The 19525-nt window shown below is 28.8% G+C and overlaps 1 protein-coding gene across 3 annotated transcripts in view; it reads right to left on the bottom strand.

The window, feature by feature from the left end:
- Window positions 1-608: 608 nt before the first annotated feature.
- LOC132924408 (protein O-mannosyl-transferase Tmtc3) overlaps window positions 609-19525 on the bottom strand; it is a 45475-nt gene continuing 26558 nt past the window's right edge. For all 3 annotated transcript variants that reach the window (XM_060988713.1, XM_060988704.1, XM_060988723.1), the window contains 10 exons: window positions 7165-7424; window positions 5156-5411; window positions 4377-4525; window positions 4096-4314; window positions 3428-3521; window positions 3060-3350; window positions 2795-2977; window positions 2441-2725; window positions 2160-2369; window positions 609-2076 (listed from right to left, as the gene is read on the bottom strand). In XM_060988713.1, the coding sequence (XP_060844696.1) occupies window positions 1969-2076; window positions 2160-2369; window positions 2441-2725; window positions 2795-2977; window positions 3060-3350; window positions 3428-3521; window positions 4096-4314; window positions 4377-4525; window positions 5156-5411; window positions 7165-7424 (2055 nt within the window). In that variant the 3' untranslated portion in view covers window positions 609-1968. The remainder of the gene's footprint in view (window positions 2077-2159; window positions 2370-2440; window positions 2726-2794; window positions 2978-3059; window positions 3351-3427; window positions 3522-4095; window positions 4315-4376; window positions 4526-5155; window positions 5412-7164; window positions 7425-19525) is intronic.

The raw sequence follows: 19525 nt of genomic DNA, 5'->3' as shown, positions 1-19525 counted from the left end.
AAGTCCCAATATCCCAGGTTAGTAAATTTCGCACTGTTCAGCACCATCCAGCATACCATTGCCAAATTATTTAAATAATATCGTATAATACCTATAATATTTATAAAAAAATGTTGCATAACACGACTAAGCGGTGGTAGTAATTTATACTTATTACCAAACCTTGTTCAGTAATAACCTAAAAAAACATTTCATAATTTAACTAAATACACATATACTGAAGTATACAATATATATCATAAGAGAGATGTTTTTTCCACTCTGTATTTGGGGGAATAGGGACATTTTTAAAATATGCATTCATTGATGAGTCTTATTAACTAAGTACTACATGTAACATTTTAAAGTTAATTTAAAATAAAGTTGATAGTACTAGTTTATTTTTTACTATGTTTTACTAATCACTTTTACAGTTCAGAGTTAAATTTTGAAAAACATAGTGTTTAAAAATTTTATATAGGTACACAGATGTAAATTCTGTGCTAATACAATTAAAGTTCCTAATAATAATATATTCCATCAATATGAAACACATGTTTTTCTATAGTTTTTACTCAAATTAAGTTTGAAATATAAAAATAATGAAAAAATGTAACACAACGTCTATATTGTTTAAAACATTTAAAAATTTTTATTTTTCTTATAAAACATAAAATAAAAAATCACATCAAAAAGCAATATTTATCTTCAATATTACCTCTGGTAAACATCTATAATTATTTTACACATATAATATTATCAAATACATTAACAGCTAGCATTTTTTAGACCATATACAGTTGTTTTTACATATAGGTATTTGAAAAAAAGAACAAAATTTTGTTTCGTATAAAATATTAATTTCAGAAGTTAAAATTGTCCATGGTCAGAAGAACATGTTTTCATTTAATTTGTTTAAAAAGAACTTGTGGGTCCAGGTACAAAGTAAGAATGCTTTAAATTGTCAAAAATTATAACAATAATAAAAAAAATCACATTGATTGTCCGCAAATACAAAAAAAAAAAAAAAAAAAACATGAAAAATTACGACAATTTTATCAAATACTTTTTATTAACTTATTATTACATGAAAATATAATACTGATTCTTTGAGATTAAATTTTTAAAATTAAATATATTAAATAACTGTTTTTTAAATTCTTTTTCTATTGATTAACATAATGTAATTTTATTACATTCATGCGGTAAAGGAAAACCAAACAATAAGTATAAAAATACACTAATACATTTTAAACAAATAACTGTTTTTCAGACTAAAATAAATGTGTAACAAGACTTATTTTTATGATTTATTGAAGTTTTAATGTAATTAAGTAGTCATTATTGTTTCAAACAAACAGATGTTGTTATTTAAGTAGGTTCTTAACTAAGTTAATAAATCGATAAAAATTATATTTTAAAATATTGTTTTACAACCAAAAACCAAAAGATAATTAAAAATAATAATTATAATAATGATGACAAAATGTGAACATCAATATTTGATCATTGTTGTAATTAAAATAATATTATATAGAAGTTTAATCAATTAATATGATCTTAATTTTATAATATTATAAATTATAATCATACTATGACCTACTAAATACATCACAGCACGATTTTTTTTTTTTACAAATTATTCTCGTTCAGAACGATTCAAAATAAAAATTCAAGAGAAAAATATATTTTACGATTTACTAAGTAACTTTTGCTCTTAGTTTAAATGTATAGAAGCATATTTTATAGATGAAGTACTGACATTGAGTAGTAGCACCAAATGAGATTACTAGATTAAGTATGGGACAAAGTCTATATGACTGTCAAATATGTGACTTACAATATGCAATTATGTCACTTTGTTGTCTTAGAAACATTATCAGGTTGTAAAAAAAAATCCAGTTAAGTACTAACATGAAAACGGTGAGTTATGACTAGGTATGTAACTTAAAAAAAATATATACTTTTTTAAATAATTATTTTTATCATTCATGACAACGATAGTGTAGACGGTTTGGTATCCGACTTCAAATTGGTGTCTGGACGAGTTGTGTCTTTTTCAGTTTTTCGGATTTCCTTAGAATCTGGGCGACTCTCCTATGGAAATAAAAATAAATCAAAATTTGATTTAAATGGAATTTTCTTGAATGTTGTGTAAAAATATTGTAGATAATACTTACATTGAGCTGATTAGGTGTCTGTTTTGCCTGCAAGCGGTTTTGCACAATTTTCAAATGCTTGACAATGTAGTCTTCATGTGGTGCCATCAGATGGGCCTTTTGTAAGCAAGTTTCTGCCTCTTTCAATAGGCCACGTTCAACGTACACCACGCATAGATTGTGCATTCCTTGCGTATTATCTGGATCTAGTTGCAGTATCCTCTGGTAACACTACAAAGATGACAAAAAAAGTTTGAAAAGGTCAAGCTTGAGGTTGGAGCAGTCCAACGGTGAACACTCACGTTTTCAGCTGCGTCTAGATCTTTGATGTTGTTGATATATATGTCACCCAGCAATATCAGAGCCTTGACATGGTCTGGATGGAATCTAACTAGCTGGTTGAGGAACGGGGCTGCCTGCAGTGGCCTGTGATCGTCGGCCAACAGCAAAGCCAGGTTGAACAGAGCGGCCCTGAAATCCTCTTTAATGAGGATCGCCTGACGGAACCAATGTTCCGCCGCTGGTACGTCTCCTTCGTCCATAGCAAGCATGCCTAGGTTGAAAAACACCCGTTCGTTCTTTTGACCCTAAAATCATAAAATATAAAAATATGACTATTACACCGGCAATTTTTGGTTTCTAAAATTAATGCGTACGTTTGACAGGAGCCTGAGAAGTCTCTTCTCAGCAAGTTTTCTTAAGTTTGCTTGCCCCAATTCTTGGAGCAATATGGCTGAGTTGAGCAACGCTTGTTCGTGGTCTGGATCGAATTCTAGAGCTTTGTCTAAGTAAGCCAACGCCTGTGAATGTTTACCCTGTTCCAATAATACGACGCCCAGCTGAAATGAAATAAGCAGGTTAAAAAGGATGTTTTTTAGAAATTTTGCCTACACGGGTCTACGATAGATACTCAGTACTCACATTGTAGTAAATGTCCGGGTTGTCGGTGTCGTAGAATAAAGCTCGTTCGTACACTTCTTGCGCCTCTTTTGTGCGGTTGAGCTTGAGCAAAACGTCACCGCGGTTTATGTACGCTTGTGTATAATCAGACCGCATGCTGATGGCCTGCCGGTATAGCATGTCTGCCTCTTCCAGACGTGTCTGGTTTTTAGCAATTAGATTTGCCAAGTTCAGTAGGACGTTTAGATGGTTAGGAGCTATACGAGCTTGATACGATTCACCCGGTTTGGCTTTAGGGAGCAATGATTTGGCCTATGAATAAACATAGAAATAAATATTAGTTATAGAAATCATTTTAAATATTGAATTCTTTATGTTACGTTACTTACCTCTAAGTAAGCGTCTTCGGCTTCTTTGTACATTTTTAGATGGTTATACGTACGACCAACATTTATGTGAGCGCCAATATCATCGTGTTGAACACTGAAAGAAAGAGAAAAAAATAAATCACGTTCTAACTATAAATCGACGTAATTGTGATAGAAGTGATTCTAATCCTTTATAAATAAATAATGATGATTTATCCAAAGTTTGCTTAATATTTTTAATAAAATTTCATTATTTATAGTAATTTTTATGTTTAGAAAACATAATTAATAATATTATAGTATGTTTACAAGACGTGCAAAAATATTATGCTATTAATTATTGATATTATACCAATATTATTCATATAAATATGATTTTGAAAATTGTAGTTATAATTTAAGAGTTTATCGAAAATTATTTTTTTTGTATACATTTTTTCAACACTTATTTAAAATTAACTTAATAGAACATATTTTTTGCTTTAATGAAAAAGTTCAATATCAAACCAGAAATGATTTTTTTAAAAGTGTCATAAGACATATTGTTAATTTTTATTACATATTTATTATTAATTGAATATAATTAACAGTTTAGAAAATTTTTATGAATGGTTTACATTTTAAAAATAATTTCGCGGCACCCCAGTCAGGAATCATTTTATTATAGAGTATAGACATTTGGTACTCACCTGACGGCTTTGTGAAAGTATGCAAGAGCTTCTTGGAATCGATTCTCGGCTTCCAAGGCGTGTCCGACGTTGTTGTATAGTTTGGCATTTAGCTTATTTACTTTCAACCCAGAGGTAAATATCGCGTACTCGGACGACCAGTCCCAGTTTCTCGTATAAGTTTTCACTACGTGAGTGACCATAATAATGGCGACGGCTGTCAAAATCAATCGGGATTTGCTGTGGAACAAAACGTTAGTGAGCTGATCGTCGGTCGTAATGAACCCATCAAAGTATCTTACCATTTATCGATGATGAGTCCCAAACCGTAAGCGACAAGCATACAAAATCCCATTGATGGCATGTACAAGACACGTTCCGCTACCACGAATCCAACAGGAAAGAACATGTTCGATGCGGGGAGAAATGGCAGAACGGTCAATCCCAAACTCTGAAACAGTCAAAGTATTGTAGTACTTAGATCTATAGTTTTTTAAGCGTTAATTCAATTTGATTTGTTTTGAAGTTTTTTAAAAACTTTTTACATTCAATAACATCATATAGAAATGTACCTATAATATAAATTGGAATATTTAGAAAATAAATCGACCTAGCAATTTTAAACTTTTTATAATTGGCGTGTTCTGGAATTCGGAGTACAAAATGGGATTGAAAAGTGGACCGTAAGACGATTTAAGTTCACTAAGTAAATATCTCGATAAAAAAAATAACATTTCCTATTAAAATTGTAACTCACCAAAAGTATTTGAAGGAAATGAAAAGATTCAATCGATTGTGTTGTATACTATAATTACGACTTCAAAGGAGATATGAAACGAGAATACGAGGATATAAATACAGGTATATATACATATTATTATACGTATTACGCCATATTATTATACAGTAGCTATAACATATACATTGATTATAAGTTAAACGGTTCAAATAAATCGATTTAACTTTTTCGCTAAACGAATCGGAAACTCAAGTATTTTTTGACTATTCTTGGTCAGCGGAAAGTCCAAGACATTTTTCTATAGAAAGACATAACAATAATAATCGAACGATATGTATTTACCATAATAACAACAATGCGTTTGGTTCGATTCGACGTAGTAAACGCCGTGTACATGAGCGCGATGATTACAGTGTATGTGGCCAAAGTTGCTAGGTTTCTGGGATCTGACGTGGATTCTACTAGTGGTATAGTGCCCATGGTCCAGTCACAGCACAAGTCGCACGGGAATATCAGTAACCAAGCATTGACGCTCACCAAATAGTTATAGGTCAGTTGTCTTGCAGGCCAATCTGACACACTGGCTGGATTATCAAACCTTTAAAATATAATTTTAGTTTGTTCAACACTATATAATTATGTACATATTATTTATGCCGATAGTTGAATAATATGGTCATGATTGTGTGATTTTATATTAAACATTAATCAAAATTAATCTTAGTATAAAAAATATATGTTTTTATACTATTATTATTTTTAATTTGGGCTTCTTGATTGAAAATGGATTAGTATATATGAAGTTATTGGTGCAAAAACGAATATATATTTTTTTGTTTTTAACATAACTAGTAAGGTTATTTATTGAACAAGCATTTTATTTAGATTAATGAGTCAGAAAGAAATGAAAAAATATTTGGGATATTAAATTTTTTAACTTAAATTGTGGTTTTGATGTTTACGACCGATAAAAAATTACTGGATACATTACGTCGATTCTGTAAAAAACGATAAAAAATATACATATTATATATATCCCATGTCAATACATTTGGCCCTCTCAGTTTTAGAGATATTAGGCGAATTTCGAAATGTTTTTTTCTATAGTTTTCAATGCACGGAAGTAGTATGTCAATGCCAATAAAACGCATACGCCCATATCCTGTAGGTTTTATTTCGATTTTCATTATAACTCGCGTATATACTATATACATACATGCGTATTTTTATTATTATATATATCAGTTCGAAAATCGATTTATGTCGCATAACTTTACGCTGTAGTCACAGTATATCATACAGTTGATTATACATAAACGACTATGGGAACACGATATATTTTTTTGGTAGCAGATGCCGAATTTTGAAAATAGGTTGTCACCCTGTAAAAAAATGAAAATTTTTCTATCGATTATCATCGGTAGATATTATGTAATTATAGATGCTGAGATGTATAGATGTCATTATAGGCATCTTTGTTTTTAGCCATAAGCCTAAATCGGCAAAATTATAGGGCTAGCAAATTTTGACCTATAATAATTCATTCGGATATCAAGACAACACTTTTATTTGTATACATGATTATTCAGTGAAACGATTTCTTTTGACCAATACTAATTAATTTTTTTTTTATAGATGAAAATATAACAGATTTTATAAGTTTATCATACACATTTGACGATACAATGTATCTTATGTATCGGTTAATATTATGCATTGTTTACACTTGTTATACATATTATAGTTTAAAACAATTAAATGTATGTATTTATTATTTTTTAGCACACATATAGTGATACTTTGTTAAGTAAAGCGAGTTTTGATAAAAAAAAAATATTATGTATGAGGCACATTTATTACGACACAATGATAATATTATAATAGATTACGTCGACAGATTTGCGACCATATCTTATTTTAAGAGTTTTCTGATGATGACGCCTCTGTACGGTGCGCAGTGTACGCCACTGCACACGACAACAATTTAATAGTGTTATATAACGATGAAATATACGTATGCGCATGTGTCATTACATAATATAGATAATATTGTATTATAACATATCATACCGTGTATGGTATATACATCGTTTATTGTATACATGAAATATATAGTTGTGTCATTAGCTTATTGTATAATTCAGCAGTACCCCATGAAAAATAACATGCATTAGACAGGTAGAAAATATCAAAGTTGGAGGTAGTTTATCCGACAGTTTGATTAAATACATACAGTAGGTATTACTAATTCTATAAGTAAAATTATATATAGCAAAAATGCATTCTCATATTGAATGATGTCGCGTGTGCAAATAAGTGTAAATAAATTGCGACCCGAAGGTACAAATTACCTAGTAAACACGGGCAGTTTGGAGCCCATGATTTTTAGTCTGAACGCCAGTAGTGCACACGTGGAAAAAAACAGGAACGCCAGCCGTTTGACCGCGTCCGACGGGATGGTCTGTAGAACGCCCAACGGGGCGGAAGCCGTGCTTCCGGTGCCAGTTTTTGGCGAACCACCTCCACCACCGGAGCTCCCACCACTGGTGGCCGACTGGCTATTCACGGCCACGGACAGTCTGAACGAGTTCAGCAGGTCCTTCGGCCTAATCTGAAAAAATTAAAATTCAACTTTAGTACCTATATACTGAGTTCTGACTCTTTTTACAAGTATTCTAAGACATTTATATAAATAGGTTAAATTTGCATGTTAAATTGTGTGCAATATTAACATTATTCGGGTAAATTTTAAATTTAACCAAGTACTCTAGGTTAATATAAATTATAATATGTATATTAATAAAAAATTGAAAAGGAGAAATTAACCTATAATTATATAAATTTGATATATTGTTATTAATTATTATATTCATTTATTTTACTAATAGTAATACGATATAAACTATATAAACAGGCAATAGTATAAAATTAATCTATAAATGTTTTGAAAATGCTAACGTGTATATAATATAATATAGTAATGTACGAAAAAGTTTCAATTACACGCGAAAAGTCAATAAAAATAAAATTAAAAAAAAAACAATATAATTATCGCGGTATAATACATTTTATTATTATACGGACGATTAGTGTAACGTCACATACGTTAGCAATCCTTATCAAAATTTCATTTTGGATCCAAACAAAACAAAATACACATTTAAAATTTATAATATGAAATAAAATAAGTTTGGAGTTTTAGTCTTTTAAAACAGCTATATCTATTAAATCTATTCACAAAAGAAAAATTCTGAATAAAAAAAATGCTCTACACTATTTTAAATTGTTTTAACAAACAAAACTAATTTAATAATTTATTTTGTATACATTTTAAATAGGCATCTTAGTTTGTTTGGACCCATTTGATAACGTGTCTAACGTAGACACAAATCAAGCATATTATAAATAATGTAAAAATAAGAAATAAATAATAAAAAAAAAAACAATTATTTGTTAACATTTTTAAATGTTAAAAACTTATTAGATACCTACTATAAATTGTTGAAAAATTAACATTACCTACTTATTTTTACATGTAAACCTATTATAGTACATAAATACCACAATACTCTTATGAAATTACATATTGCACATCTACATTTGTATTATATTTTGTTTTGCGTAATCATCGTTTGTAATCTAACCCTAACCTCGCAATTCGTAATTTTCTTTAATAATTTTATTACATTGGATATTTTTATCAATTTTTACTATACTTCGAAAGCACGTAGTAGTTACTATGCATTAATTATTTGTATATGTTTGTGTTAGTGACTTATTGTTATTATAAATGGCATATTATCACATTTTAACAATACTCAATTTCCTTGCAGGCGCTCAGGCAAAGTCTTAAATAATCAATAGAACAATTGAACAAACATTACCTAGATGACCAAAATTAAAAAGGTAGTCCAATATTTTATAATAGTTATTATTAAGGAACGGAATCGTATTAAAATAAACAATTTTATATATTTCAAATCAAAACAATTACTACAGTTGTGTTTGCGTCTAAACCATGAAATTTTTAATAAATTGACACTAATTTTAATTTTAAATATTTTTGTAAGTATTTATAAATATTTAAAAATATTTCGGTGATTAAACTTAATCTTAAATTTTCTATATTAAATATTATTTTGATTTTTATCGTTAACAACACGAGGGTAATTTTAAAAATACGGTAAATTATGAAAATAAAAAAATAAAACGACAGCGACTGCGACTGCGGTCAAAAAAATAAAAAATAAATATTATTAGGTTTATTCATTGAGTTAGGTTAAAACATTTCTTAATGAAACAGACAATAAAAACATAAACGACGTAAAATTATGTATTTAAGTAATCAATGTTAATGCTGTTCTAATTAATATCATACTATACTGGAAATATGTTTTTTCTATTCATTTTTAAATTACTGGATATACATATAGTCAAGATTATCACATATTAAAATATCTTAAATATATATTTGAATATTTTTACTTTTATATTAAATTAAAAACCGTTCCTTATAGTTATTTTATGAATACGATTTAAAGAAGGATTACCGTTACCTATAGAACAATAATGTAAAATTTGTTGTTGGGTTGTTGAATTACGCTGCTCGAGGCGATTTCCTACTGCGGTAATCCCTTAAATACATGCGATTGGGTGTACACGTATAAGTTGTATCTATACAATAGGTACTGTTATCGAGTTACCGTTTGTATACAGGGTGATTCTATAAGCATACCCACCCACATATTTTCCTTTACCTAATGAATCAAATTCTTGAGATATTTGTACTACCAAGAAGGAGTATTGTGGCAATATAAATTTCCGTTTTTCTAATTAGAACCTCCTTTTTTAATATAAATTATTATTAGAGGATCATTTTTTGTCGTTGAACATTTAGATGTATCCAATTCAAAATTCGTACAAGTAGATTTTCAATTATCAAAATGTTTATTCTAGAGACAAAACTTTAAAATAGATATAATATTGAATATAGTATTTACTATTGATGCCTCCTTGGATTATACTTAAAAATTATAAATAAGATTAATATCAATTACTAATATTTTCAAATCGCCATAGCTCCCATATCTTCAAAACCTATATTATTAGTATACACTGCAGTTTATTAACTCAATATATATTCGTTCAAATTTTAATCTTGTTTCGTAAAAATGTTAAGGAAAATTATCCTCTAAATAATTCATAGTATAAAAGGGGGCTTTTAATTTAAAAATCAGAAGTTAGTACATTCATAGGACACTAGTTCATTAGAAAATTTTTTTTAAGAATTTTAAAATTCAATCTTTTGATATTATATTTAAAAATTCTAATAATCTGATTTTGAAAAACTGAATTATTGAAGAAATCTAAGGGGTAGATAAGCATGCTTGGCGAATCGTTCTGTATACGAATTTTGGTCGCGGGGCGGTCAACTATATGGGACGGTCGTGCATAACACACGCACGTCCGTCGTCAGAGGTTTATCACCGAAAACGCGCGTCTATTATTCCCACACGCGCCATTAAGTCCACACGCACGCACGGACACTGCAGTACCTAGTCGTTTCATACTATGGTGCAGTGCATGGGTATGTATGTGAGAGGCCCCTTTATATAAATTATTACAATCTGACGGTGAGAAACAATCCGCGAGCGAGACGAGATTCGCGAGGGGAACGACGCAAAGAAAAGAAGATTAAATAAATTTTTATACGCAGACGATATCTTTCTTATTGTTATTACTTTATTTTTTTTCGCTCGTGCCCTTCTATACGCGTGTTTCTTTATCCCCTCCCTCTCACCTCAATCATTGGTATTCCGCATTCGCGTTTCCACTCCTCGGTGTACAATTTAATATTTCGCAAACTTTCGGCGCGCAAATCGAAAGTTTCTGCTGTATATAGTAGTATTCCTCTATCTAAGTATAGGTATAAGGGGTTTTCGTCTTTTAAAATGTTTTTTCTCTTTGCAAGCATGCAGTAGATAACTATAGGTATAGCTGTATGGGATCTTGGGGGGTGGGGGCTTAGCACCACGAATGTATAATGAATAAGTCGCGAAACATTTTTTCTTTAATGGGGTATACAATTTTAAATACAAATATGTAGCAAGAATATTTTTTTTAAATTTTTACAAATGCTTAGGTTTGTTTTACTATTTAAAGGGGGTCCTTATAGCTATATAGTTTTTTTTTCAAATGACAACTATTTTTTTTATTGTAAATTATCAAGCCGATCTTGTATTTATAAATCCAAATAATTTAAAATATGATGTTGCTTAAGTATACGTATATTTAAACATTCTAATAATCAGAATTTGAATAAATACATTATTGAAAGATAAAATTAGGGCCTGAATGCTTGGTGAATCATATACTGGATATATATTTAAATTTATTACAAGCCATTTGCAAATATACCAACCTAGTAGAAGTGTGTAGGGGAAATTTCCACTCAGATTATTAAAGTGAAAATATAGGGGCCTCATTATCCATCACTACAGCATTTTATCTATAGTTGCACATATGATAAATACCAGTAGGTACTAACAACTATAAACATTCGCAAACAACGCTTTCGGAAACTGCGACAACACAACATTTGACAGAAAAGACATCATCTGTGTATTAAGATAATTTGTATGGTGGTGGATGCATATTGATCGTACCATACATTTTTCTAGTCTGGATAAATATGGTGTTTGCGCGCAGAATCGGGAAAAAAACTGCTTGAATTATGGGATACGCATATGTCTCAAGTTTAAGGGATTTTCAAAATTGATAATGTTATCAACGTGCGTGACGAATTGTCATCCAAGGGGCTATCGGATAGCGTGTAAAAAACACGTCCTAATGATTTTATTCACAAACAAAATTAAAAAAAAAAAATTGACAGCAAAAACCAGCATAAAATTAACGCTTTTTCCAATTCAGTTTTACTATATCCTTTTATTTTTATTTTTCGCTCACACACGTTTGATATGGTATATATTTATTTGTTTTATTGTATATACGAGTGATTTATTGTTTTTGGCATAAACTTGTACCACGAGCATCGGTAGTAAAGCATTCAAATATATATTTTGGCCACTGAAATACTATTTCGGGAGCCTTTTTTTGTTCAGTATTATTTATTGATATCTTTATAATTTGTTCCGATTTTATTGGTGATTGAATAATAGTAATAATAATAATAATAAAAGAGTTTAATGGTTCACGCACCGTGATTAAAAACTAAAACAACGGGTATAGAATATTTTAAAAGCGTTCTCGAGTAACGTCTAAAAGTAACAATAAATAAATAAATAATAATAATAATTATTCTTATCGGCACAAAAATATTATTAAAAGATAAAACCTTTTATTTTTTTACATTATATATATGTGTGTGTATATGAGTATGTTACTGAACTGCATGAGATGTATTTTGAACGAATTCTATTAGACTTTTCACGGGCCCCCTAGACCACGGCTTTATTATTATTATTATTATAATTCATTTTTTTTCTTTTCTGCCACGCGTTAGCCGATCGAAAATACGAGTATATAATATATTTCCCGCATTGTAACGAATTCAGTAGAATAAATGTTGCCATCTTTACTCTAAACCCTAAGGAAATCTGTTCAGAAATGTATTTCCCATCTTTGTGTAAACCCTATAAATCTTATCACGCTGCAGTTTTACCTTCTGAGTAAACGACGAATTTTCACTCGGTTTACACAATATGCATAAATGTTTTGACCTACATATGTAAAAGTCAGATTTGCGTACGAGCGCGATTGGTTTATTATTCGAGTGAATTTAAGTGCGACTAGTAAGTCTGCGATGGGATAGATGCCAACACACATCACACACAAACTTGACATTTGGCAAAGAGCCGTTTTAAAACGGCAAAGGTCTTTTTGTCATTTTAATGAACATTTGTATCACGGGATATTTGTCTCGCCGGCGCGACAAAATCCGTGTTTTATTTTACTCTTAAGAGGACGTAGTACCCGCCATGTGTTGTCTCCGTCTTACACACGCGAGACAGCAAATTTTCGTTCACCAGTTTCAATATTGTGCTGTTAGTTTTAATATTAGAGTGAACTGACCTATTATAAAATTTAAAGGTAAGATTATTATCCAAGGCCTCACGTAGCATTTTATTGATATTATTATTTTTAAGTAAGTTATGATCTTTTTGAAACTACATTTTAAAATGTTCATAACTTACTTAAAAATAACAATATCAATAAAGGGCTATGTGGGGCCCTGGATAATAATCTTACCTTTACATTTTATAATAGGTCTGTTCACTCTAATATCAAAACTAACAGCACAATATTGTAACTGGTGAACGAAAATTTGCTATGTCTCACATGTGTAAGACGAAGACAACACATGCGGGTACTACGTCCTCTTAATATTATTATTGTTCATGTTACCTTGAATATTATTTCTACACACGCCCGTAACACATTTGCCTACCTCGAGTGCCGTGTTCGCAACTATTGTAAATATTTTAATATTTATATCGTACGTTATTAAACTGCAGTATACATAATACAGTATTTTAATACTACATTTGTGGTAAAAAGTTTTCAAACTAATTAAATGTAATATAGTAATATAATAACATAATAAAAAACAAAGTTTTAGAAAAGCTTGAATTAATCAAGCAAACACATTGACCACACTAACGTGTATTCTATACAAGGATATAGTTCCTAAATTATTTATTCAAATTCTGATTATTGAAATGTATATTTTTCATTTGACCATTTTTACAAATTATTAATACTTATAGATTAGTAATATAATAAATTAATCTATAACATTATATAATCGGTATAGCCTAAGACCTAAATATCTTTCAAGCCCATTATCATGAACCTATTATCTTATTAGTACATAATGTTAAATAACTCAAAAACTATTCATTCTAATTTTGATTCTGCAACGTTTTATAAAAAAATATCCGCTAAATAATTTAGTTTACAAGAAAAAGGGGAGAAATTATTTGAAAGTAGAAGTTTGTTTTTCTACAGGACACGCCTTAATATTTTGAATAACTTCATTATTGAAAAAAAGGGGTGAGTATTTTAGGTGGATCACTCTGTATACATTTTTCTAAATGTAATTGCTCGTTTGAAAGGTATTTTAAATAGCATTATAAAAAATTTGTGTGTGTTTTTTTAATATATTATAATTGAATTCAGTAGAACAAACAATTTTGTTTCGTAAGTATAAAAAATATATAACAAAACAATTATAGAAAATAAGTTACGGGAGACTTGTAAAGACAAAAGTGTTTCGCGACCGTGCCGTACTTAAGACGAGGCTACCGTTGAGCGATTGATTCGATTTTAAATTATTTTCTCTCATAAACGATAATTCTCGTTAAGGAGTTAGTGAAAATAAATAATAATCATATACATATTAAACAGCCTTATCCGGTACACTCGAATATTAATGATCGTCCGACGAATCGCTACCGACCTTAATTTCTGTACGAGACCAAGTCTTGTAATTAATCACATTATGCACGCACTAGAAAATCAGTTTAACGATTTAAATATATATATATATATATATAAATAAATAAAATAAAAACTATCTTGCAATAATAATAATAAAAAAAGTAGATTTCGAGAACACGTTTGTTTCACTCTGTTGTTGTGATTTTTGATGTAAATCGGTATACCAAAGGAATTATATTATATAATATGTACTACATAGTTACATTTTAAATTATACTTGGCATCTTGTCTTAACTATTTATTTTATTGTTCTTGTGACAATATCACATTATTTTTTGGAGAACAACCACAGCCACCGCCACCTCATCTTCACAAACGTTCCGTATAGCTCTCAGATTATTATAACATCAATTATTTGTATTTGCTACTGCTGCGTGTCCTCGAACGTTTTTGGAACGGTGTCGCGATAAAATATGTTATGACGTAAATGACGGCGATTAAGTGCGCGGTTCTAAATAAGGACATTTATCGAGAAATTAATAAATACAATATATAAAATAATGAACAAATTAATTACGGGATTGATAAAAAAAATAAATAATAATAATAATAATAACTTAAAACATTTTACTCTCTTCAGTATATGTATATAAGAACATTACCCATATTTACTGGTTTTATAATTGCAATTTATAACGTTTAGGCACTGTTTTCGTTTCCGTTATCGTCATTACAGAATCTTTAACAGCATCCAACCATCACGTAACATACGATGGTAATTACTTTAAACATTACAAGACGAACAACGACAAATGGATTTTTTATACAATAAAAATCGATTATAATGATGTAATATTATTTTAAAAAGTCATTATAAATATGTATCAATTATTAAAAAACATGTTATTTATTATAAAAAGTTTGGAGTATTTCTACTTTTTCAAAGATTTTTTTTTATCTTATATTGTTAATAGGTACGAAAATAATAAAAAAAAATATAAATAAATAATAATAAAATAGGTACCTAACCTCGTATATACTTTTACATAAGTTGTTTAATATTTTTCTTTATTTTAAATATATTATTGTCACAAATCTCCGATTATCATATATTGCGTGCGATAATTAATTTATTATAGATATACAGTTTATCTAAGTTTATCAAAAATAGACATCATTACATTCGTATGGCGCATGGTCTTTACAAAAGCATTATAACAATCAATAAAAAATAGCATATACAAAATATAAGTTTAGCCAGGATCTTTAATTTAAAACCATTAAACCTGATATAATATATTGTATATATTAGTTCATAAACGATTCATAGAGGTTGTATAGGAATACTTAACTATATGACATTTTAATTAAAATGATGTCGACGATGAAAAATAAATGTAATTGTATTATGTTTTTCTGCATGCGTGAAAAAATTAACGTCTCACAACTTTTCTGTTTTATAATTTTTCATTACTAGATAATGTAACTATGATCAACAAAATCTTAAATCACCTAAACTATTTTAAATAATATATTTATATTGGAAGTTCTAAATATCTGATTTATTACGAATACAGTAATTTAATTATTACGTTTATACATGATAATGTCATTAACTAAAAAATATAATTAAATTATTTACAAAATACTCAATATTTTACGATTTGTTCATCTTACATGACCCAAACGCCAATCAAAAGTTTCCACAGACTTAAATCAAATCATTTTTTATTTAAACTTTTGATGAATATATTTCCATTTTACTTTGATTTCAAGTTTGACATATCGTCGTAAAACTTTACAAGTTGTTTTAAACATACTTTTAAGTGTAGAGGATCAAAATAATATCATCTTAGATCAAAGCGCCTTATGGTATCATATATATTACGTTTAATATATAGGTAATTTTCAAACTAATTAAACATTTTTATTAAATGTCGACAACATATCTAAGAATAAGGTTAAAACGGTAAAATTAGTTTTCTACTTAAATGATAGTCGAGTAATTTAGTAACACAATATCTATTAAAACTATTAAAAGGTGTATTATTTGCTTTGGATAACTATTTTTGGTGAAAGGTTACATACTTGCAGTCATTTTTCGACTGATCAAAATATTATTTTCTAAATGTATTTCTCGAGTAATGGATAATTTAAAATAGTCAACCATCGTAATACTAAATAATTAAAATGGTATCAAAACATACAAAATGATTTGTGTTTATTGATGTCACAGTTAAAAAAAAAACAAAACAGTTTATTTATTCACATAAGCATATCAAACATAACTTACCATGCACAATCAAAATATGTTTATTTGCGTTTCATAATATAAAGTTGATAAATTAAATCATTTTACGTATTTAATATTATAATGTATTATGTTCTCTCAAAAATTGGTGTTTAGTGTGATTATAAGGTACTATTTTACGTAGGTGCGTACGATACTCGTGTAAAGTATTAACTATTAATACTACCGGTATGCCATCCAAAAAATAACCTTCCTCGTCTTATCGCCAACCTAACAATTGATGTGTTTTTGACGATTAAAAACATAAAAACATCAAGTGTAATTCATTTCAATAATGGCACACAGGATGTTTATTTATGTCTAAATCAGCGAAAGCGGTAGCCGTGGTTGGTATAAAAACCACAAAACGAAACTTGAAGGCAAAAGTGTATATTATATACATAAAAATGAAGCGGTAAAAAAAAATCACATAAAAGCCTCGGGTGAAACGCATTAAAAGGAAATATTGTTACAGAATAAAGCGATATTTATTGCTAAAACGATTCTCAGACCCCAGGCCGAGCTGTTATTGCAATAGTGTGGAGGAGGTCAGAAAATATCGGAATATTATTATAGTAGAAACGTGACTCGTTTCTGGACAATTTAATGGCGTGTAGGCCGCATTTGAACGAGCAGCATAATGTGTGTGTGTGGAGCGTGAGTGTACGTTAGATCACTGTTTTAAACGTTTAAAGAATGTACTTAACCCATTTAACGATAATTTTAAGTACTTTTGGCACTCGAATAATTGATATCGCATATATTAAGCTCTCCAGAAAAGCTCGTTGTGGGGTTAACTGGCTGCTGGAGGGTTGAAGGATGGGACTGTGGCGTTTACCGATTTTGTCAAAGCTGCATCGTTTAGATTAACGAATTTATCGAGTCAGAACGGTTTCTCAGAAGTCACGTTTTCGTCAAAGAGCTTGGGCTTTAAGCTTAAGTTAATTTTGTGTACATATAACATTATAATTAAATCCCTCCCACATTTACACACACACACACACACACACACATATTACATGTCATACATAAGGGTATGGTTCAATTAGTTGAAATTCTCAAAGTAAGCCATTGTAAAATAAAGCGAATAATGATTATAATAAATATAAATAGACATTTGTTAATTTCAATTATAATGATTAATCGAATTTGACAAGTTTTAATTAAACTAAATCAATTGATTCAAATTAAAAATTGAGTACCAAAATAATTAATTTATGCATATTTATTTAATACACATTATTATATAAAAATGTATTATTACTATAAAAAACAAAATTATATATGACTATTAAACGATTGAGTATGCCATTATTTTGGTCAAACGATTACACACACTTAATATTTTACAAAGAACTTACCACCCACCAAAATAACTAATAGAATTGAGCTTGAAACTATGTGCAAAATTATATTTTACTTGGACACAATTTTTATTTATAATAAATATTTCTGATGTGCAATTAGAGTTGGACTAGTTACTCAATGTGTTGTAATTAATAATCAGTAATTTAGTTTAAATTTAAATTAAAGTTACTCAATATTTTTTGTTTATTTATTCAAGAAAATGATGGCACTACTAAATATTTATTTGTTTGTAGGGTTATTGAGAAAAATGTATAATTTATGTTATACTTAAAATTTTAAAGTATTATCATAAAATAATGAACAAATAAAGATATAACATATATTTTAATAGATAATTGATATATTTATTAAAAAATATATGAAAAGATATGAGCACGGTATCAAAAAGTTATACATGGATACAATATTAGAAATATGTTTTTTTTGTGTTTTATTCTACTCGAAAAAAAAATATTGGCTTATGAAATTTTTCAATGTCATTAGATACAAATATTAATTATATATTAAACGTAATTGTAACTAGGAACTATAATATTTAGTCTCTTAAACATAGAACATCATTCGAATATTTATTTTTATAATTTTTGATATTTAAATTAACTATGAATAATATAGATCAAATCCAAAATACAATAGTAGAAACAGAAAAATATATAGATGAACTCGAAGATCAGCTTTGTGACTATGAAGATGTTATTGCTGAAAGAGATTATCTTAAATCCGAGCTCACAAAAGGTCAGACAAAATTAGATTATATTAAAATAGAAAAAACAAACATATTAAACGAATTAATCCGTGAAACCAAAGAATTAAGTTGTAAGTATAATATACAAGAAGAAAAATTGATAGGTTTACAAGAAGAAAATAATTGTTTACAGTGTGAAAACGAGGAAATACTTAATAAACTAGATGAGCTGCAGATCAATATACACAAGTTAGATAATATCAATTCAACTCTGTTGGAGAATAAAAAAATACTAGAAAGGCAACTTTCGGAATCTATGGAGATTACAAACAAGTTAAAAGATAAGAAGCAATTAACACAATTGAAACTGCAAGATACAGAACAAGAAATAATATGCACTCAAAACACTATTGCCGAAAAAATAACACAGATTACTGAACTGGAGAAAAATATTAATATTGAGCAAGACCGTTACGAATGTTTACAGTCTACAATATGTGAATTAAAAATGAAAAGTGAAAATATATCCAAGACTTTGAAGGCCAAGAAAGCTGAAATACGATGTAAAGTTAATGAAAAATCAGCCGAACTATGTGTACTCAAATTTAAATTAAAAGATAAACAAGCTGAAGAGTTGGAGCAAAAAAATAGAACGATACAATTAAAAAAAGAACTTAACTTATTTAAACAGGAGCATTGTAAAGAGAAATGTAGAGTAGATAAGAAAATCGGAGAACTTAGAGTTGAGCTTAAGTCAATTGCCTCAAATCTCAAATTGATTAATTCAAAACTTTGTGACGCACAAATAGAAAGTACAAATCTCAAATGCCAGATAAAAAATCAAAACGAGTCGATTAAACAACTGGATTCAACGAAAGAAATGCTACAACAAGAAGTGAAAAGCATCAAA

This window comes from Rhopalosiphum padi, chromosome 1, assembly GCF_020882245.1.
Source record: "Rhopalosiphum padi isolate XX-2018 chromosome 1, ASM2088224v1, whole genome shotgun sequence".
Lineage (NCBI taxonomy): Eukaryota > Metazoa > Arthropoda > Insecta > Hemiptera > Aphididae > Rhopalosiphum > Rhopalosiphum padi.
This window is presented reverse-complemented; position numbering and strand designations above follow the sequence as displayed.